The following is a 23939-nucleotide window of genomic DNA, read 5'->3' on the forward strand; positions in this document are numbered from 1 at the left end:
AAACAATACCATATGCTTAGTTTAACAAATAAAAAATATTGATGTAGATAATAAGCATCCTACTTGAATTATGAACAAAAAACATTTTGCTTACCTTTTCGATTAACTTTTTTTATTTTAGTAGCTGGTATACAACCTTCTCTTACTGTTGAGCATTGACCACTCTCTAAAAACAAACAGATTTAATTTTTAATGATGTATATTATTTATATCATGATAAGTATAATATCATTGTAGCGGAGGCCAATATGTGCTAAAATACAGAGCCACCTATAATTAATTTTTTATATTATTTTATTTTTTTATTATTGTACCACTGAATGGCAACTTCTATAGCTTTTAAATTTTCTTTTCTAATGTGAAATAAATATATAGTTCTTTCTCCTGGTGTTTTCTAGTACGTCAATTTTTATCCATTTGCACGTAAATACAAGAGAAGGTAAGTTACTTTTCCCTTACCCTTCAATCATGAATAAGTGAAATATTAATCCTTAATAAATATTTCCCTATTTGATTTATATGTATAGTGATAGATATTTCTAATGCAAACCTTGGGCTTTGTATTGCGTTACGTACGTAATTTTAAATATCATGAATCTTACCCATAAAACATGGCAATAATATACTGGTATACACTTAATAGAACCAAAAGCTGACACGTTTATGAATGTGGGTTTGCTTCAGAGATTGCAAAGTTAATGCACTTTTTTGAATTGCCTTATGTAAATCTTCCAATGTGTACATAACTATACCATATGCTTAGTTTAACAAATTTGAACTTTCATAATTTTCACTTAAATAAAAAATAATGATGTAGATAATTAGCATCTAATTTGAAAGAAGTCTACAGTATGATAATAAGTAACGTGACTATAAAGGATTCTTGCTGCTTAAGAACATGCTTATACATAAATTGACTTGTATTTTAAGACTTATAATTTAGTTATATAAATTCTAATGTTTAATGTAACATAACTCATGTCACAATTAAAAGATATAAACTTGACTCAAGCTTGTGCAGTTAGATAGATAATTAAAAAATTATTTAAATTCTTTTGGCTTGAATATTTTAGGCATGTTAAAGCAAACATTACAAGCAAATAAAATGTGAATATTTTGCAGTTCATGCCTCAAAAGTCAGACAAAATATCATAACTCACTGATTTGGATACAAAACAGATAAAAAATTATAGGAGTTAAATTAAAATTAAAGAAACATGTGCACTTCCCAACATAGGAGTGAAAACTAAGAAAATCTAAAGATTCATAGCAATTTAAATCAATGAATACAATTTAAGAGTATGTAGTCCATAAAATGACCCATTTAGAAGGATTATGAAGTAATGCAGTGCAATAAAATGAAGTAATGCAGTGCAATATATAAATGTATTTTCATTCATATTTTTTTTATTGAAAAATTACTGGAAATGTATCACTAATGAAGATTTGATAGAACTGGTGTTAAAGAATATGTGATATCAAACTTTCAAAGTTTAACTTTTTATTTCAAGAGTGAAAATTCTATAAAACTAAAATTAACTTTAAAAAAATGTCATTAAATTTTTAAAAAATGATACAGTATTTACTTGAATGATAATAATTGTTTTCACAGCTGAAGGTCATTTTCAGTCAAGCATCAGCTAAACCAGTTGTAAATAGGGACAAATCACTTGGAAATGCATATTGGTAATGTCAAGAAATGTAATTGCACTAAATTTATCAGAATACAGGTAAAACTCTTTATTTTAATTCTTCAATACAGTAACAATTCCATGACAAGGATCAATACAAAAAGCCACATAAGCTACCTTGCAAGTTCAATTAGAATGTTCAAACTGAGACATTCCAAAATTCACGTTTAACTTTTTTTAAATTGGAAAATGACTTTCTAAAACAATTGTTAAATGCATTTTCATTACAATAATTTTCCTTTCTGAAAAGAAAGAGACAGCTGAAATTTCAGAAAAACAATGCTTTGTTTGAATTATTTCGTTTTTCAGATGTTTTTCTATTTCTAAATCATAAAGAAATGGCTTAGCATAAATCGTAATTATTTCTTAGTTCAATCATATCAAATTAAGATGTTGCGAGTTAAGTTGTAACAAGTTAAGCTTTTGTTTATTATTCTACTCCTAATTGAATTTTTCCACATATCAATTAAAAAGTATTAATTCACTGGAGAGCTTTACCAAAGATATACAGTCATGCAATAAGTTGTATATTGACATAAAATAAAACAAGTTAAGCTGTGATTTATTATTCTTTCCCTTTTCCATTGATTTTGATAAACTATGGCAAATTGTGGAATATATTTATTTCATTAAAAACAATATACAATACATTGAAATACCCAGAACCTTAAATCACCCAGAAACAAAATCACCAAAAATAATCAGAAAATTAGAAGCAAATAGCAATTTTTTCGTTAAATGCAAAACATATTATTGAAAAATTTTTTTTTTACAAAATTAACCAGAAAATAGTACAAATTGTAGCATAAAAATTAGATATCAAATAACACTTTTTTATATATAGATTCTGAGGTAATGAACTTGAATATGTCATTTATTTTGAGACAACTTGAATGGTTTAAAATGCATTCCTAAACTTTAAAAAACTTAATACAGCCATAGAAGCCCTATAATGCTATTGGAAAATATCTATTTCTGATAAAAACTATTGGTTAGAAGGATATTTTGTGTAAGATATTTTGAAATTCCGATTTTTGCTACACTTTTTAAAGCTTTTTTTTAAATTCATAGTTTTTATTAATTCAAAACAGCTAATATAATTTTGTTAAAGATAATGAAAGACATCAAATCCATAAGCACATATTATAAATACTTTGAGAGAACATAAGTAACAGTTTCCTGTTTGGAATGAAAATAGAATAAAATTTGATGAAAAGTTTGAAAATTATCTGGATATCTATCATATCAGGATTTCTTAAAGGCAAGCTCAGAAATGAAGTAGTTTGGGCTTGAAGGGAGCAGTTTTTAGAAAAAACTAGACATGACAACTAGAATAGGATTGACAAAATTATAAAAGAATTTCGCATTAGTTAAACACCAATTACAGTACTTTGAACTAAAAAAAAATTAATAAATATTGGACAAAAAGAGGGATAAAAGAAAATAAACTTCCCGTAGACACAGGTTTGAATCTGACATTTCATGAAAACCTAGCAATTTTTTTCCTTCTTTTAATACAACATAATTATTTTTCAGAAATAACTTAGGAGCCATTAAAGTGAACCCAGCATCCAAAACTGCAAAAAAAATATGTTGTTTGATATTAAGGTTTTATGTTACACTCAGTGCCATTCTTTTGTAAGTCAAATAATACTTTTGTATGCAATCACCAGTGCTATTGAGGCATCACCTGGTGCTATTACAACTGAAAGAATCAAGTTAACAGCTGCTCAGAGTTTAATCACTTTGAAACCGTGTTCCCTGAAAAACCCTCTGTAGTTTAGGATAAAGTGAATATCATTAGATGTCAGGACTAGATTTTGGTCGAAAACTTTCAACTTTGATTGTTCGTTTAAGGATAATTTCTGCAATGCCACTTTTTTGAGCAGTAGTGGTAGGATATTTCTTCAAGTAGAACAGCTATATGCAGAATAATTTCTTAAAAATGTGTTTTCTACTGCATTCTTTATTCACAGTAACTCTTCTTAAATGTTTGCCTGTTGGTTTTGAAATCTTTTTAGGTATCATTCAATCATCTGGTTAGGGGTTTCCCATTGGCCCAAATAGTTCAAACTAAGTTTCAGATTTTTGAAAGTTTGTTATCTGAGCTACATAGATTACAGACACATAACTACAAATAATTTATATGAGATCATTCATAAAAAAAACTGACTCATAGTTGAGCTACCTTCTATTTGAATTTTGAGCAGAAATCTTTAGAGTTAAAACCTGTTTTATAGCATTTAAATGGGTAAAATCCCAGTTTAATATATTTTCTTTACTTAAAATAAGCTCATTTGTTTAGGAATTTTCTGATGATTTCAAAAGCATTTTCAAGAATAAATGTCATTATTAAACACTATTAGCTTAGTTTATAAAATGAAAATGTCTTAGAGTTTGTGGAGATGTGTTTTGTAAATACAAATGATTTTTGAGCCAGTACTTGAAAGACTGAGTTAAATAACTTTATAAAATTCATAGATGATAACATGTTAAGTCATAAGAGTTAGACAGCTTTATTTTCATTAAGATAAACTCAAACATGAATAATTAATTTTTACACTAACAATAAAAAATCATGCAGAAAAATGCTTCATTATAAATACTCTCTTTCAAAAGGGAAAAATGATAAATCTATGAAATCATAATTAGTGTATTTTGAAAGCAGAAATCTTCAATTAAACTAAAAAATATTTTACATGAACTTCAATATACAGTGTTTGCGTACATTTATTCTGAATGTGATAAAGCAAAACAGTAATAAAAATACATCAAAATTTATTATGAATTCTTATTAAAAGTTTTAATACATTGCAGTGACTCTTTAAAAAATTAAATTTAAGCCTTATAATGTCATTAAAAATCAAAACACAGTTATATGCAACTCAGTTCATAAAATCTATCAATTTACCTTGTATTTGAATTAGCTTTTTACTAATTTTCAAATCCTTTACAAGCCCAGTCCATGGATTCCTTAATTCATTGGAAAGAATGTCGTTTAAACATTTGTGTATAAACAATGTTGAACTCGGTCCAGGTGATAAATGAATAACAAAATAAACATATAAATTACTTCCCCCTTTCCTATAAAAGAATAGATAAAAAGGTATTTCTAATAAACAGCATTGATTTTAATTGAACAAAGTTCTTTACAATAGAAAAAAAATTTATCCATCTATTAAAATTAAGATCAATCACTTAGTGTTTTCAGCTTTAAAAGAATGGAAATTTAAAAATGACTTTATCGGCTGATGTAGTGATTTTGACTAATTTCAAGAATAGTTATTTCTTTTTTACGGAAGTTAGTAAAAAATTTGTTATGCAACTGATGACTGTATTAAACAACTTACTGGTCAAGGAACAACAGAAAAATAGTACACTTATAAAGAGAAGAAATAACTACAAAATTACTAAGATATTATCTTTTTTTTTGTTCCGAATTCACATGAATTATGCCATAAAATGATTTTTTAAAATGCCATATATAAATTTTCTTTCCATGAGACTTATGAATAATCTACACGTACATTGTGCAAAAAAAGGACAACCCAAAATAACTTTTGATCTAATGATCAAAAGTTATACACTTCATGTTTCAGAACTCAATCTTAATGGTTCGAGGGGGTGACATTAAATATGCTAATTAATTAACGCAGACAATATCTTAAGTTACAGAATCACACAAAGAAACATATTTTCTCTGAATAAACATACTTTTTTTGACGGATTCAGATTTTTGACTCTTAATACTGCATTGCAAATATAAAAAAAAACAACATAAGTGCCCGGCAGTTGATTTTGAGAAAAGTGGATTGACAACAATTTTCATTCAATTGCTAATACTATTAACGCTAAAATAGAATTTCAAATAATTGATAAAACAAAATTTAATTTTGAAAAAACTTCTTTTTGATCAATTAGCTTATCATACTAAAATGTGAAATAGATAAAAATCTAATTTTTGAATTTTTTTTTGCTAACTTTGATTTTTTTTTTGCACAGCAGTATAGAAGTAGTCACAATCTCGGAAATACGGTCCTCATAGTTTGGTCAGGAGAGCGATCTAAAGTTTAGACCCGTTAATGTTGAATTTTTTAAGTGAATTGCAAAATTACACACAATTATAAAACTCACTTATCCATAGATAATTCCATGAAAATTTTTTTAGCAAATATTTATTAATTTATTAAATAATAATTCAAATGACTTTGACACCAATACAAATTTTGAGAGAAATCCATTGAATAGTTCCCAAGAAATGGAATGTTAAATAAGTCATATATTTAAAATTCGATTTCTCAGAAACTATTCAACCAATTTTTGTTTAAATTTTGTGTTTCACCTTGCAAAATTACATACTTAAAAATGATGTTAAAATTTTTATACTTGCAAGTGAAATTCTGACAGTTATTAAATGAAGAAATAAAAAATAATAAATATTTACTTAAATTTCTTTTTGCAAGGAATTATCATTGGATAAATGAATTTTACAATTGTGTGCAAAAGTTTTTCAATTTGCTTAAGAAGTTCTCGAGATATGGCGAAGTATGCAAAAAGTAGAATCAGCATTAAGGAGTCCAAACTTTAGATCACTTTGCTGACGAAACTATGGGGACCATATTTTTCAGATTGCGGCAACCCTGTATATATTCTGGGGTTTTCTAATATTGTATGATCTATTGCCACAATATTAGTTATTTACCATTACCTAGTTATCTACCATTATTAGTTATTTTAGGTTAAATAAAATAATCTCTTTTTAAAAATGCTAAAAATCTTTTAACTCAACAGAATTTTTACAGTAAACTTATGAATCCAAAATAAATAAAATGATATGTACTTACTTATTGAAAGACAAAATTTCTAATTTTTTGAAAATACTTCTCAATCCACTGTGTCTGAACAATATTTCTAACTATAAAAAATGTATTAATATTTAATTATTCATATCTCATTTATTTTAAATCATTACTTATTAAAAATATTTAAATAATCAAAGGAAACTAAGGCGGGTAGTCAGTCTATATGATGCTTAATATTCCTAAAAGTTTTTAAATATACATTTGAACAGCTTTCTTTCAAAGCAATTATTTGTATTGAGACCAGTTCTTAAGTAGTTAAATATAGAAATGATTTCATAACTGAGGGGGAGATAATCAAAGGGTGAAGTAACTTAAACATTGCTACCTAGACAAGTAGAGTCTTGTTCTCTACATTTCTTTTTACTCTGAAGCAAATGAGATCAAACCAGACTTGATAGGACAAGTAGCTTAAATTTACAAAGGAGATTCAGTATAGTGGTTACACACTGGGAGGGAAGGCAAAGCCCATTATAAGTATTGAGAATTACATGCCTGAAATATAAATTCACATCTGGAAATGCTCGTGGTTATTCATAGGCATTTGAAATTGTACTTTTATTTATCTAAGTTAATCTTAATTTTATGTTAATTTCTAGTTAATTATCAAAAATTGCATTTTAATAGGCCCAGAAACAGTTATTCTACATAACTTAATGAATTCGTGCCTAACTTATGTAGAACACTAAATAATAACATCATCATATAAGTTATTTCTGTATTCATTTGAAAGTAATTTTTGACAATAATTACTAGAAAATGTAAAATTAAGATAATTTAAACTAACAAAAGTACTGTCTCGAAACTTCAAAATAGCCTACACGTTACATTTTAGTCACGCCCTTAGAACCGGTTATTGGTAAATGCCTGATTCCAAATAAGCATTCATGAAATGGTTTTAAGCATACACATATCAAAACTTTCATTGTTTTACTTTCCAACCAGGAATCTTTGTTCCATTTCCGGAGCTCAGGACCTTGTTATTGTCATAAGCAGAATGCAGCTAAAACAATGAAAGTAACAAAGCAAATGAGTGAACAGGCATGAAACTTCCAAAAAGAGAATGAAATGCAACGTAGTTTAAAGGAAATAATACATAGCACAAACACCTGTATTGACGCACATGGGATTCAAAGGAAGTACGGTGTATTAATTGTCTGGGAAGTTGCAAAAAAATTAAAATAAATCAAGTTAGTGTCATAAATTTTCAGTTTCATTAATTTAAAAAAATATTGTAGTTCATTTTTTATTATATTTTTTTTCTTCAATAATCTTCAATTATTATCTTTAATATAGAGTAAAACACAATTATCAGAATAACGAACACAAATTTAAGTGAAAAAGTCAATTTTCAATTTAATCACACATTTTTGTTAAAAAAAATATCTACCCCATGTCTTTAATAAATTATTCTTTATCCTATGTTTAGATTTTGGATATATATTTTAGATCTACAAAAAAATCTAGGAAGACCATGGTCTCCTTATTTTCTTGGTACACAGCGATTTTCAGTCTTTCTAGTTCTTAATGATTATCCATTGCCTGAGATGCATGAATTCCTACACAAAGGTTTGAATTTTCTTTTACTAATATCAGTCAATCAGTCAACATAGCTTTTCAGTAACTGACCTTGACTTTCAGAAATAATTACACATTTTTAAAAATTATAATAATTCAGTTAATGACCTTTCCAGCATCTTATTTTTAAGCAAAGCTTTGAAATCTTATTTTAATTTAATTTCAATATATATTCACATATGGTGTTCTTCTCACACCGGTTTCTTATCATACTTCATTTGATTACCTTCTTCCACTTTTTTTATTGGTTAAAATTTTTTCGGATTTTGTCCGTTTGATGCATTTTTCCATCATTCTGTTTACGGATTTTGAGAAAGGTTTTGTTTACAGAACTAAAACTGTAGTATATCTGTTATGTGCATTATTTACATTATTTAGCTTTAATCATTCTGCGCACATTCTTATACCTAATGAGCACATGCAGAACTTGATGCTAATTTTCACACAACAATATAATGCTCTCTTTGAATAAAATATAATTTTTACTCAACAATTAAAAGTTTGAAGGTTTTGCTGAATGTCAAATAAAATATTTCAGGTTTAATGAACAGTAAAAATCAAAGGAGATAGTATATTAAACATTTCTTCAAAATTTCAGCGATTAAATACAAGTAATATGATTTCCAGACCTAAAAAAAAAATCAGCATTTGTCTCTTAAATAAATTTCCTAGGAATGAAAAAAGAAAATATGGATTGCTATGTAAATATGTTTTAATGTGCTATGCTTTAAAACAACATTAGTTGCCAACATTTTCACTCACTTTTAAAAACAGAACTTTTTACTGGGAATGGAATAAAATATTTATTTACAAATGCAAGCAGATTATAACCATACCATTGGTCTCAAAATTGTGGAAGGAATCTTAAACATCATGACCGTTCTGGCCAACAACTCACTGTTGTGTGAATGCTTTGCTTTATTGTATGCCCATGAACATGAACATTTTTCAAATTTAAATAAAGCTCTAAAGATTTAAATAAAAAAATGTCTTTTGTATTTTATTTTTCCTTATTGACTTTAGAAGGTTGGGTGGGTAAAGAACAATAATAAGAACAAAAATACATACCATTATTTTATAACTATTGATTTTATCTTGGTAAACAATAGACTCAGAATCTGCCAAACTAGAATCGTACTTGTCCCCCTTAATAACTTCAATACTACATTTAAAGATACACTCTGTAAAGAGTATAATAATGTTATTTTCTTTATTTCACATTTGACAATTAATATTCTTTTAATAAATAAAAAATAAAAAATTATGCTCTTGCATAGTAAAAGAAAAATTGGATATTCAATTTATGATAAAAAATTAAAGGAATTAGTCAAGTTATAAGCAATAGTCTGAAAAAGAAATTACTTAGTACTCATTATTTATAAGATATCAAATTTTAAATTTTTTTTTTACTATTTTACAACAAAAATACAGTAAAAAATAGGAGCAATATTTATAAGGCTGAAATAAAATTTTGTTATTGCTTGTAGATGTGTATTACTCACTTTTTATTTTTACTTCCTTTAAAATATTGAATACTTTTTTAAATTATATTTATTTGCTAGTTTATTTTCAACAAAAAGGGAAAATCTCTAAACTCTTGCTGCATTCAGAATAGCTAAATATCCAAACTGCTTTATTGAGCAAACTTAAAAGTTTTTGAAAGACAAGAGCAGTTAAAAAAAAATAGCGAAAAGAATAAAGTATGAATATTAATGTTTGACTTAATTTTCATTAAAATTATAAATATTTTGTTTAAAAATTAACTCAATTCTAATCCTTGTTTCATAATATAGTTTTTTTTTAATATTATTTTTATCTGAGTTACTAATTCTACACACGAAATAAGAAAAATAAGGAGAGAAACTTGCCTTTGTTTATGAAAGGGAAAGTTCAACTAACTGCTGACTTGTTCGTATGTTTTTTTACATTTTATTTTATTACACTAAATATTTTCATGTTAACTAAATGGCACTTAACTGATAACAAGACTTTACTGTAGAAATATTGACATTAATTGTGATTAATGAATTTTTTTATGGAATTACATATGTTTTGACCTTTATTTTTCTTAAAGAAAGGAAGAAAACTATATTCCATACTTGTTGAAGTCTACAAGATTCAGAATATCAGACTTTCTACTATATAGATGTATATAAAGAGTGATTGTAATTAAAATTTAAGTTTCAAAATGCTATAAAAAAGAAACACTGATCAGAATGACATCAAATTTGAACAGAAAAAAAAAAGTTCCAAATTTTAGAAAGAGGCGGTACTTTCAACATCATAATTAAAAAAGTGTTAACTACAAATGGCAAAGGAAAACATAAAAGAATGGTTAAGGAGCAAGTTACATGTTAAACCAATTGTATTGTTCAGTGTGCATGATTGTACAGGTGTGATACTGTAAGTAGCATAATTCTATCTACCAAGGCAAGGTCATATCATGTTGGTTATATCATCTTATTATGTTGGCAAGGTCACCTAAAAAGCATTAAATCGGCTTTTAATTGTCTTAAGGGAAATAACCGAATACTGAAACTTATGGTGCTTATGATATATACTTTTTTTAAAAAATTCAGACAATAGATTGTAGTTGACAGATGACAATAGTTTTCTTCCAACACATATTTCAAGAAAGGTATCCCTACTTTCTTTGTCCTATGATGAAATAGCCAGTTTAAAGCATGAATCACGATTTACACTTAATTCCCTTAGCAGCAAGGTCAAAGTCCATTTCTCTTTATCAAATCTTTTTCTTCCCCTTTTCTTGGAAGTGGATTCCTGTTTTAGTGGTCAAATATCTATTGCAAAAGGAATGTTCTTTTTTTTTCACTGGCATTTTAGTCTCTTTTTTTTCATTTTGAGTCTCATAACATTATTTTCTTCATGTTGAATATTTTGTAGCTTAACATCCCCCACCTTATCAAGTGGATTTCCTTTTAAGCGGGCAAGCATCTTTGATAACTGGAAAGTCCTGTGGTGGATTACATGTCCACCAGATGGTGGTGTCACCTCCCCCCCCCTAGTTGGCTTTAGATATTTTTTTTAAACTTTTGTACTCAATTTTATGCATCTGGCAACAGTATGAGTGGGAACATCAATTGCAATTATTTTAGTCAACAATCAGTCTTCCTGTTGCAGCCTTAGAAGCAGTTGTTTAACAATGTCTGTCTTGTAACCATTTTTAATTTGTTCGTTTTTTTCCGTGCCTAATCTTTAAACATACATAGTAATTTGGCTAATTCCCAATGTTTATCTCAATTTTTTAACATTTCATTCAGTTAACTTAATCACAAGTACTTTTCCTCTCTTGTTTTTCCATTTTTCTTATTTTATTTGCTTTGAGTTTTCTGACGGTTCAAAATAATTTTCTTTTTTATACTACTTTGCTGATTTTTCAATTCTCTTATTTTTTCTCAACCTTTTGATTTGTTATTTATTTTTACCAGTTATTTATTTTGATGGCTCCCAAAAGACATCACAGCCTCATTGCAGCTTTTAAGCTGCAATTTATTTTATAACCGTCGTTGAACAGCTAACCCAATTCTGGATGGTTTACAACTACTAATATTCAACTCCGTAGCCTCGTAATTTTGAACCCACTCTAGAAAAAAGGGAACTCTTTGATCAAGTATTGGGAGAAATTTATCTTTGTGGAGGACTTTTTGATAAAACTAACCTGCATTTAGGTTACATTGGGAGGAAAACCACGAGAGCCTTCCACGGTTAGCCTGACATCGAGGGGGTTCTAGCCGATGATTCATCTACAACTGAGATATTTTATGTCAGCACTGTGGTCAGTGTGGATGTAAAATATAAAATCATATATATACAACAATTTTAATTTTCTGTAATGATTAAATAAGAAAAAACATTTAGCTCACCTTTAAGACTAGCCTTTCTTGTTTCAGTAGCTGGCATATCATCTGCTGTTTCAGAAGAATATTCACTACAGTCTAAGAACAAACGAATTTAATTCTTAATAAAGTATAAAATAAATTAAGAGAAAATTTTCCCAATTTGATTTGATTTAGCATGACAATATTATACATACAATATGAAAAACATGTTTAAATTGAAATTTTTTTTTAAATTTTAAAAGACTAGATTATATTTAGCATCATTATCCGAGAAAATAAAATTACCTTGTATTTTAATTGAATTTTCTATTTCTAAATTCTTGAAAACTTTGAGTCTTGAATACTGCATTTCAATAGTAAGGATGTCAACTACAGCATTCCTTAGAAAGACTGCTGTATTTTCTTCTGGTAATACATGTACTTCAAAATAAACAACTAAATCGTTCTCTCCTTCGTTCCTGTAAAATAATATGTAAAAATGCATTTTTAATAACAGCAACATTGATTTTAATTTAAAAAAGGTTAGTACAATAGAAATTGAAACAAATTTATACACCTTCTGCTCTATTAAAACAAAGACTAATCAGCCCCATAATACAATTTCTGTTTAAGACAAATGGAAATCAATTACTGACCTACATGGATAACAAAATTTATATTGTAAACTAAATATCATCAATATGATACATAAATATATAATTTAATAAAAGAAATGAATTTATAAACTTTATGTAAATTTAAAAAGCATGTACAAATATTTTGGCTTGGTAATGAAAAGTTAGTATGCTTTTGTGATAAATGTTTATGATGTGTCTTGGTGTAGAAAAATAGCAAAATTCTGCAAAACTTATTGAAATGTCAAGAAATTTATAGTTTTCAAAGACTTCTTAAATGACACTATTGAGTTCAATGGCTTGGAGTTATTTGTATAACTTTGTCTTCAATATTGCTTCAGAAAAATGAGTAAAAAGGGTTAAGATCAGAAGAATATGATGACAAATAGGCTTCTGAGAATCCTTAAACCAAAATGCTATGACTTGAAGCATTTCACTAATAGAGTCATGTTTCATTTTGGGATAAGTTTCAAATTCCTGTTGAGCTACAATCAGGCTCCTTATTGTTGATTGATACATACTCAAAATTGGTATATTTCTACCTTTTCTAAAAAAAATAAAGAGCAACAGAGTCGAGAATGGTTTATTTAACTACTTTACTTACTTTTATGTTTTAAGAAATTTAGTTTCAAAAAATGCTGGATTAATATAAAAAGTGAAAATAACAAAATTATAAATTCAAAGTTATTAAAACAATACTAAAGGCAAGAAAAACAAATGATAACACTGCTGTATAAATTTCATAAGATCACTATTGGCTAAAAAAAAGTTATAATGTCTCATAAATAAAAGATTAAAACATACTGTGCACAAAATTCCTTTCAACTATCACGAATAGCAAATACTTTGAGAACATTGAGAGCAGATATCATTTGCTCTGAAAATTTCAGGTTTTCCCTTTTTCTAAAGAAAACAGCCACCCTACATTCCCCGTTTTTTCTTCTGAGCATTGTGAGATCTTTAGCTACTTACATTTCTAGTCTCATTAGTTATCTTTAATTGAGTAAAATGATTTATAAAAAAGGTCTAAAATCACTTCAACTAAAAACAAGTTCAGTAGTTAAACCTTATTTTAATACCAAATTAATCAACATTAAAAAAGAAAAACATACTTCTCTAAGGACAAAACCTTTGACTTTTTGTAAATATTTTGGAATTCACTGATTTTGTACAATCTGTCCAACTGTAAAAAAAGGATTCACATTTAAGTATTTGTATAATATTTTCCAATAGTCCTATACTTGAAAAAATTAGACAGTTTAAAGGAAAATAAGGGAGATAATCAAGCTATATTATACTTCATATTCCATTAATTTCTGAAACATGAATTTAAACAAATTTTTTTCCTTAAAAGAATTGTATTTATTATTGTATAAGTTAAAGACTAGTTCCCAAGCATTTGAATAGAAATAAAATTAGAGAAAAGATAGAAATTGTTTTAAAAGTTGTGACTTAAGCCCAATATGGAGCATATCTGAAATTTGCATTTGTCTCATCCCAACATGTAAGCTTTATGTTACCTTTAACTAAAAAAAATTATAGAAGGAAGATAATTAAACATTGCTATCAAGACAAGTTAGTTTTTGCTTCCTACTTTTTTTTACTCTGAGTTGAATGAAATCAAACAAAAGCAAAAGAACTAATAGTTTAGAAATTACAAGGGTTTGAATACAAAAAGCATAATTTTGCTTAAAGTTTATTTACCCATCTAACATTCCTATCTAAGAAAGTGTGGCTCTTTTTCTACATATTTTTTTACACTGAATTAAATTAGACCAAAATTAATTTGTATGGAATAACAGGTTTAAAAGGTTTTATGCAGAAAAAAAAAATCAAATTTTTTGATTAATACTCATTGACATGTTTAGCTTCATTATTTATGCATTTGGCATTACTTCATATTAATTTTTATGCTAAATCAAATGTGACTAAATTGAAGTTAATAGAACAAATAGTTTAAAAGTTACAAGGGTTTTTAGGCATAAATATATTGCCAAAAAATATTTATTTTATAGACAAAACCCTTTCAATTTTATTATTAGACAAATTTTGTTGACTATTTCTTAATTTAATTTTATTCAGTGTAAAACAAATAGATAGGAAACAATACATTAAGGTTTGCAACTGGGGTATAACTCCAAAAAAAGTTACTTTGGATATAAAAAATAATCTCCATCCTGTAACCTACTTTTATAATATCTGTACTTCAATAATATAAAAAATTCAAATAAAGTTAATTTTTTTTTGAGAAACTTGCAGTTAATAAAATACAAATCTTTTTGTTAACTTATAAAGATTGCATAAAGCCCTTTAGAAAAAATAGATGTTGAAGATTTCACAAATTTATTTTTTTTAACACTTTCTCCGCATAGCTAAAAATTTCACAATGTAAATAACATTTGTAAAACCAAAAATCATCAGCATTTAATTTCTATTTCTCTTTTGTGAAGGAAAACCATAAATTTATTATAAGAGTATTGTAAACTACATCCATGTTTTTAAAATATATTTAATAAATAGTGAAGTAGCTTTCCAGTTAAAAATTTAAACAGATAGTTACTTTCATAGTTATACACGTTCTTCAAGCATATTTATTAAATAATGAAGTGGCTTTCCGAAAAGAGATTTAACCAGTGTTTTTCATAGTTGATTACAGTTAACTCAGAGAATTCCACTAAGATTCAAATGTAAAATTTCCAACCACAGTAACATTAACTGAATTGGGCATTTTGGTTAGTGTGAAAAATAAAAGCAATACAGCAACAAATTGTGAGAAAAGACAAAGAAGATTAAAGACAGAAATAACAAAGAAATTACCAAACCTTCATATGATGAAGTGTTAAAATCATTGGAAATAATTCAATAGTAGATAATAATTTACAAGATAACTGTGTATCATTTGCTGTTTTAATTATGTTGAGTGTTAATGAATTAAAAATTTGTTTTGAGTTATTTAAGTAATTTAAATGGTGATTTTCTATCTAATGAATTTTCCATATTAGGAACTTTTTATCGGGATTTAGCAACTTTATTAAATAAAGGTTCAACTGTAGTTGTTTCAGCCTGTATTTTGGTAAAATAGTAAACTATAAAGATGTTTAATCTTCATAGTTGTAAATAGCGTCGTTGCCTAGATAGGATGTCAGACGCAAAAATCAGTAAGTAAAAATTTTTTCTGTTTATACATTGTATATACTAAAAGTCTAATGATAACTGCATGGTTATTAGTCATATTAACTTAGTTTTACTCCATTTAGAAAGAAAAAACTTAGCAACACTTGTCTAGATAGCAATGCCAAATGCTTAAATGTAAGTGGTTTCCATCATACTACAAATGTATAAATTTGTTATACATATTAGCTTTTATAATTTTTAAAAAATATTTTAACAAAGATTTTCTCACTTCTAATTTTAAAGAAGTTATACTGGCTTGGATTAGCCAGAATTTTGAGATTAGGGATATTCTACTATATAAATTTTAGCTTTGGAACATTTGCTTATACAAATTTGTTCCAAAGTAGCATATGGTTGAGGTAAACCAATGGTATTTTCTTTTGTTTAAAAATAATACAGATTTATTCTCAAATGAGAGTTGAGAATTTATATATTTGATGATTGCTAGAATGAACCAACTTCTGCAAATAAAAGTAGATGTAATTCCGTGAGATGGCCATATTACGAATGTACAAGAAATATTCCAAATGATTAACTGATAAATAATTAATACAGGACTGATTGTAAAAAAACCATGCCATACTTTAAAAAGAATAGGGAAGGTAATAAAACAATTAACAGCACTGGTTGACAGGGATTTTGTTAGAAGGATAAATGTTATGTTTTCTCATGTACTTGTCTATACTAAAGCCTAAAATAAATAAAGTGTTTCTTTATTCAAACCTGACCACAAATGTTGCTCACTGGGCTTAGAATTTTTTTTATATTCATCAGAAATAAAAAATATAATTAATTTTCTTGGTTTCCTGAGTTTTGATAGCTTGAGCAAATGACTTATGATAAGTAATTACGGATAAACAATCGAGAAAAGACATGGATTTATGATGAAATCATCAAAAAGTAATAACTTATATCTGAAAATCCCAGTTCATAATAATATTATATTGAATATATTAGAATTAAAAAAAAAAACAGTGAAATAGCGGAAAAAACTAACTACTGAAAAATTCAAAATCAGACCTTCTCTTAGAATGGGTAATAATTCTCATAGTAACAAGTGAAATTATGTATTATCTACAGTTAATATGTAGTAGTGGAGAATCTGTTAAGATTGCATTTATGGAATAGAATAAGGGACTTGATGCATTGACAGTTATAATGGAAACCAGAAATTCATAAAGTCTCTCATTCTAATTCATAAATAAGACTATTACAAAAGGTCCTAATAAAATTGTAGACTGAATAATCCTCATAACTTTAAAATACTAAAATTGTGACTGATTTCGTTTAATTGAAACTAATCCCTAAAATTAAATTCATTAATTTGGACAAGTGGGTTAAATTATTTAAATAAGTTAACTTTCAATGTGTTCATTATCATATTACAATGTGATCAAGTAATCAAGCATGAAATAGAATAAAGTTACATTGAGAGACATTTTATTTAGTACTAAAAGTTTGAAACAAACCTAAATTCGTATATATTATTTTGGAGAAATACAAAATTAAACCATTTCTGAAATTTTTTTTTACACAGTGCGATTAAGATGTAGTAAGATACATAGATAAAATATACTGATTTTAAAGATTCTTCTATAAATCTGAATTGATTTAATTTAAAATTAATGATTAGATATGTAAGGAATAATGAAAGGAATAAAATATTTACCTTCATTTCATAAGTATAAGCCTTTTCTTTGAAAATATCAGAATGGGTATCAGAAAATCTAGAGTCATACTTGTCCCCCTTAGCGACGAATTTACCCTTAAAGACTTCCTCTGAAAAGAGAACATTATAATTAAAAACATTTTTATTTTACATTTTTAATGCAAAATTTTATAATAGATAAAATAGTAAATAAAGGATTTCACGCTTGTGTTATAAAATGAAATATTAGAATGACATAATTACATCAATAATTAAACTGGACTAGCTTAGTTAAAAATAATAGATTAAGTTTGATATGAGTACAGCATATCTCAAGAAGCCAGCTGTTTTGACAAGCTCTAAGTCCTCTTCAAAATGTTAATATTAAATGTACAAAAACTGTATACTCCTGATGAGATAAAAACCATTGGCCATCTGCTATTCCAACAGGCAAATTCTATTTAGGAAATACATTTTTCTTTTGTTTACACAAGCAATATTAGACAAAGAAAAAGCAAAGTAGAAGATTTTAATTTATGCCTAGTATCAATTCAGAAAGTAAAACTTTAACAACCTGTCACCCAATTTATTTTTTAAATCTTTACTCTTCATGTTTATAAGAAAATATATGTTGATCAAGGCTGACCAAGCTATATTTCCACTTAAAATAGAAATTCTTCCATTTTAAGAAACTCTGTAGCACACACACACACATATATATATATAAAACTGTCACCACATATCTATCATGCCTCCTTTTACCCTTTCTCAATGAAACAATATGGACATTCTACATCAGCATTATTTATGATTCTAAGGAAAATAGATGAATGTGGCCGCTTTGAGACAAATTATTCCATGGAAATGCAAGAAACTACTAATTGGTGCTCATAAAAAATTACAAACTGTAAACTTCTTAAACAGTGAAGTTTAAAAACACACAAATTAAAAATTTTTAAAATTGTATAACTCATATTACAGAATCAGCATAATTAATTTTAGTATTAATTTAGAAAAAAATTGCTAATAAATAAAAACAAAGTTACCTATCTCATTTTTTTAATTTTATACATTGTTATTTACATTTTTACAATTATTGACGAGATTTTTGAGAGAAAAAAAACCCATGTAAAGTAGTTTGTTTTTTTTGTCCTGACTTTTAAGTGAAAATTGTCCAACTGTTCAACGCTGTAAATATATTTTCGAAAAGTATCCAACCCTTTTCTAGCATCAGAAAACCAGGAGCTTTAGCAATATCTTGTTCGGTTTCACTCACTTCTTCTGCGTCATTTGTAATGTCACAAATATCCTGTAATGTAAGTACATCACAAAGTAAAATTTCTTCCTCAACTGATACATATTCTTTAAACGATGCAGTGAAATGAAGTTTATTTTGGAGCGACTTCCAATCATTATCAAAATTTTCATTTGTTTCTTCATCTTCATCTGACATTTCACATTCAGCCTCAAAGTCATACTTTTCAGTTGTATCTCAGTCAGAGAATCCAGCTTTTTGAAAACAATTAGCAATCGCAGATGGTGTTATTAATTCCCATGCTGATACAATAAACTCAATCGCTTCAAAAACATTGACTTTTTTTAGCTCTGTTGTATTTTCAAGTCCTTCCAGCATTTGTTTCACAACTCGCATTTTATAATGCTGCTTAAATATCTTGATAACTCCCTGGTTTATCAGTTGTAGAACAGAAATAGAGTTTGGTGGTAAAAACTGCAACCAGATGCTAGTGTACTTATTCTCTTTGGAAAGAGCAGCACAGTTGTCTACGAAGATTATGTTTCCTTTTTTTGTCTGCATGTTATTGCCTTACTTTTTCAAATAGGCTTCAAAATTTGCAATTGCAATCCAGGATTTTTGATTACTGTCATAATCACAAGGCAACAACTTAACATTTCGAAAGCATCCGGGTTTTATCGATTTACCAATAACTAAAATCGGTAATTTTTTTTGGTGCTGCATTGTCAGAATCATGTTGACAGAATTGTGCAAATTCATGATAACGAAAAAAATTCAAGATAATGAAAAAACTACAGGAAATTTAAAAGAATTTAAGATATTTTTGATAAAGTTAAATTTGATGTAAGGACAGTAAGAATTGAACCTCAAAAGGTAAGATTAACATTAGACTTACCAGTGTCCTTACAAGCATACAAAACTTCTCCAATTCAAGAGGAAACAGATAAACTAATTAAAGAATTATTAAAGCATAATATAATTAAAGAAAGCTCTTCTCCTTAATTAGCTCCAGTAACATTAGCTTTTAAGAAAGATGAAAATAAAAAAGTAGATTTTCTATAGATTTCAGAAAATTAAATCAAATTACTAAATCAGATACAGAGCCATTACCACTTATAGAAACTCACATAGATAAATTAGGCATTGGTTTTTTTAAGTCGACTGAACATTGTCAATGGCTATTGGCAAACTCAAATTAACCCTGATGACACTGAGAAACTTGGTTTTGTCACCAGCAGTAGATTAAGATTGCCATTTGGGAGGAAGAACACAAAGTACAATATCCAGAATACTCACTAAACATAAAGTTTTATTAGTAGCTAATTATTTTGATGATATTATTATTTATTCAAATAGTTTTGAAGAACATTTAAATCACTTTCATATCTTTTTTAAAGTATGTTGATTTGAAAACTTAAAATTAAATGCTTCCAAATGCTCTTTTTTGCAAACTAAAATTAAATTTTTGGGTTATGAAATATGTAATAGTATAGTGACTCCAGATAACTATAATATCAAAGCATTTAAAAATTTAAAACCCCTAACTAATATTAAATCTCTTCAGCACTTCTTAGGTTCAATAAATGTGTATAATAAATTTTTAAATAACTATGCTAAAATTAAAGCACCCTTAAATAATCTCTTAAAGAAAGATACAACTTAGTGTTGGATTTCCAACTGTCAAGAACCATTCGATATTTTGAAAAATGCTTTAATTTCTTAATCTGTTTTGAAAATATTTAACCCTAAATTACAATGTCACATTTTTGTTGACGCAAGTCTAAGTGGTGTTGGAGCAATTTTGAAACAGCCAGATGTTTCAGGCCTCATATACAGCCATTAACATTCAATTCTTGTTCCTTAAAAGACAATGAAAATATTATGCTATCACAGAATTAAAATTTCTGATGTCTTAGTAGATGCATTAAACAAATGTAATAATAGTAATATTGATATAAATAATAGTAATATTGATATAAATTATGTAAGCTATTTTTCACATCTTTTGCAATCAGACGAAATTCGCAAAGCCCAACAAAATGATAATTTAATGGCAAATTTTATTGAAACGAATAATGTTTTATGCTATCAAATCAAAGAATGAAACTGATTTACACAAATTCAAAAAAGGACTTACATCTTCAAAATTCTTCGTTTTATTGCCTGATTTGTGTTTCAAACTTTCTAAATTATTAATGCTTTATGTTTACACAAAAAGGGTTTTACTAAAACTGTTGTTCCATTTTCATTGAACAAAAATTACTTGAAATTACTCATGAAAAATTTGGTCATTCAGGGAGTCAGAAAACAATTACTTTAGAAATTACAAATTTCAATAAATATTGTCATACTTGTCAAATAAATAAAAAACCTAGACAAAAAAAGAATTTGGTTTGCTTCAGGAAAAGCCCCCAGTTGACAAACCTTTTGAAATAATTGCAATAGATACTGTAGGTGTTTTTAATCATAATTCTACCGAAAAATATTTAATTTTAATGATCGATCATCAAACCCAATACATGTGGTCTTTTGCATCTAAATTGATAACCACAGAAATTTTTGTTGATTTTTTGCACAAAATTTTTCAAATTCAAACTTCTAAAAGCATTTTAAGTGATAGAAATGTTGTATTTACTTCTTTTCATTTTAAAACAATTTCTTAAACGTTGTGAAATTAAACAATTGTTAAATACAGCTCATAGACCAGAAACTAATGGAAAAGTTGAACATTTAGGAAAAACCATTGTAATGCGTTTAAAATGTAAAATTAATGATAAAAAAAATTCCTTGGCCTAAATTATTAAAAGAAGTAAGAGAAGAATTAAATTTGACTCTGCACTCTGTATAACTAAATTTCCACCAGCTTATTTATTGTTTGGCATTGTTCCATTTAATCATTTTTATCAGAAGAAATGTATCCACCAATAGAAGCTAGAAAAATTGCTGTTAAATAACAAAACAATATCATGAAAAAAATAAAATTTACTATGATGCAAGATTTACTCATATCAAATTTTCTCCTAAAAATACTATAATGTGTGAAGATTTTAAATACCCAAATACTCGAAAACTTACCCCAACTTTTTCTGATTCATACATAATTCTTGAAAAATATTTTGATGTTATTTATAAAATAAATATTCATAATAAGGAAAATACAGAAATAGTTCATGTATCAAAATTGCAAAGGTACCACCCACCTGATAAACTGAAATTATCTCATGAATAATAAACAAATTTAAATAATATTGTGGCTTAATAATATAAGTAATTTATATTTCATATTAAATTTAATGTTTTAATGGTTTTTCATTGTTAATGTAAAATTAAATTTACAAAAAAAAAAATACTGAGTTTACCTAACAAAAGATGGTTTAGACGAATTTGTCCCCTTTTTCTGGAAGAAACAATTCAGTGTTTACCCAGATCTAACAAAAAGATATGGGGCGATGGAAGATTTTTTTCTCTGTTTGTGATCAAAACTACAAATAAAGTATAGCTTATATTTGAAACCAGGATCTTTCAGAAAAACATTATTGAGACTTGGGATTGTTTTCCTCTTTTTGGGGAGTAAAGCCCCTTATCTAGCAAAAATGCCCCTAAATATACTAAAGTTTTAAACTTCAGAATAAAGACCACTGAGTCATTTCTTATTCACTAAGCAAACTGAACTAAGTAAATTGACTAAAGTCTAACTTCAAATTAATATTTTTCCTATAACAAAAAATGACAACTTGTAATTCCATACTGTTATATATAATGTTCATAAATATTTGCATTTTTAAAATGTGGAAATTTACAATTTTAAATGAAAGAATTTAAAAATGTATGGAAGAAGAATAGTATTTATTGGTGAATGGTTGTCATCAAGAAATATAAACATAACTTTGAAATAAACTGACAAAGAGTCAGAAAAACTATCAATTTTTAAAAAAACATCATTTAAGTGTAAAGTAGGCCTAAAAACATATCCGCAGCAAATTGTGTGTTAAAATTAGTATCATTGTGTTAGATTTTAATCTTGTTTATATAAGTGTGTTTTTTATAAATATGTATATTATTTATAAAAATAATATACATATTTATAAAAAACACACTATTTGATTGTACGTTGAGATTACAAATTTTATTCTTTTCATTTTAATTGTGCTTCAATCATAGGGAAAGTATGGTAAATAAATAATAATTTTTTAAAATTTTTCCATGGTAATTAAAATTCTTTGGGGAGGAAGGATGTACATAAAAAGATTCAAACAATTTAGAAAGTTAGAAGCACAAATCAAGCAAAAAAATAATTTCTAAATATATAATTCTAATATTTGTATGTTATTCCTTATTTATTATTCCAAATTAAACGCTCTTTCTCACACATTAATGTTCCCATCCTGACTTTTAATCTATTTTTAGCTTTAAGTTATGCTTTAGCTAACATTTTATAGTTTTCCCTCTAACTCGTGAAAAATACTTTTTCCTTCGACCTATTTATTAGATCAATTATAATTTTTTATGTTTCCCTTTCTTTCTGAGACCTAAGACAATAGAGGGAAAAACTTATGCTACTTTCTCTAGGATAAAAACTCAAGCATACAGATTTCAGAGCGTGATTTGGGCTCTGCCAATAATTGAATATGCTTTAAATAGACGATGAGAAGTTCTGCCATCTCTTTAAAATGACTTATCATTTTTCATCTAACTGTTTGCATGTGCTCCTGAACATTTGTTCATGGCTGCTATTATCATATGCATATATATATATATATATACACACATATATATATGTAGATATGCATTTGCGATGCCACAATAGGCATTCCATAAATATATATATCCCAGCTTTTAAAATTTCTGTAATTTCTTAAACTTATTTTTTAATCACTCTTAATCGAATTGTAATTAAAATAAATCAATTATAATTTTTTTTTACAATTTATAAAAAGCGAATATAAAATATTTCATTCTTTTCTTATTGATAAATGTAACGGCTAACTTTTTATTTCAATACTAATGTAGACTCCTTACTTCACTAAATCAAGAACAAAACTCTTCATTCTTACTGCATATATGTTTCAGTTGCATGGCTATACTAATTCTCAGTCTTTTAGGCGATTATTTCGATTATACCGAATTATTTCAAATCTAATAATAATTATGGGATTGGCTATATTTGTAGCTATGTAATCTTTCGATAATTCTTCAACTTTGGATCTCTTCCCATGCTCCAAACTGTCCATTGGGAACAGTTAATTCACTTTCAATTTTT

General features: G+C 26.9%; 1 protein-coding gene across 21 annotated transcripts in view; it reads right to left on the minus strand.

Moving 5' to 3' along the window:
• The window catches only part of LOC107437513 (uncharacterized), a 171602-nt gene that overhangs the window by 98022 nt on the left and 49641 nt on the right, over positions 1-23939 (minus strand). For all 21 annotated transcript variants that reach the window (XR_015430729.1, XM_087155689.1, XM_087155690.1 and 18 more), the window contains 8 exons: positions 17446-17555; positions 13715-13785; positions 12274-12446; positions 12013-12084; positions 9197-9309; positions 6536-6606; positions 4603-4775; positions 95-166 (listed from right to left, as the gene is read on the minus strand). Coding sequence is in view for 20 of the 21 variants with exons in the window: in XM_087155689.1 (XP_087011815.1) it covers positions 95-166; positions 4603-4775; positions 6536-6606; positions 9197-9309; positions 12013-12084; positions 12274-12446; positions 13715-13785; positions 17446-17555 (855 nt within the window). In the remaining variant the exon portion in view is untranslated. The remainder of the gene's footprint in view (positions 1-94; positions 167-4602; positions 4776-6535; positions 6607-9196; positions 9310-12012; positions 12085-12273; positions 12447-13714; positions 13786-17445; positions 17556-23939) is intronic.

This window comes from Parasteatoda tepidariorum, chromosome 12 (assembly GCF_982258835.1).
Source record: "Parasteatoda tepidariorum strain Cologne lab strain chromosome 12, Ptep-v5.0, whole genome shotgun sequence".
In the NCBI taxonomy this organism is placed as follows: domain Eukaryota; kingdom Metazoa; phylum Arthropoda; class Arachnida; order Araneae; family Theridiidae; genus Parasteatoda; species Parasteatoda tepidariorum.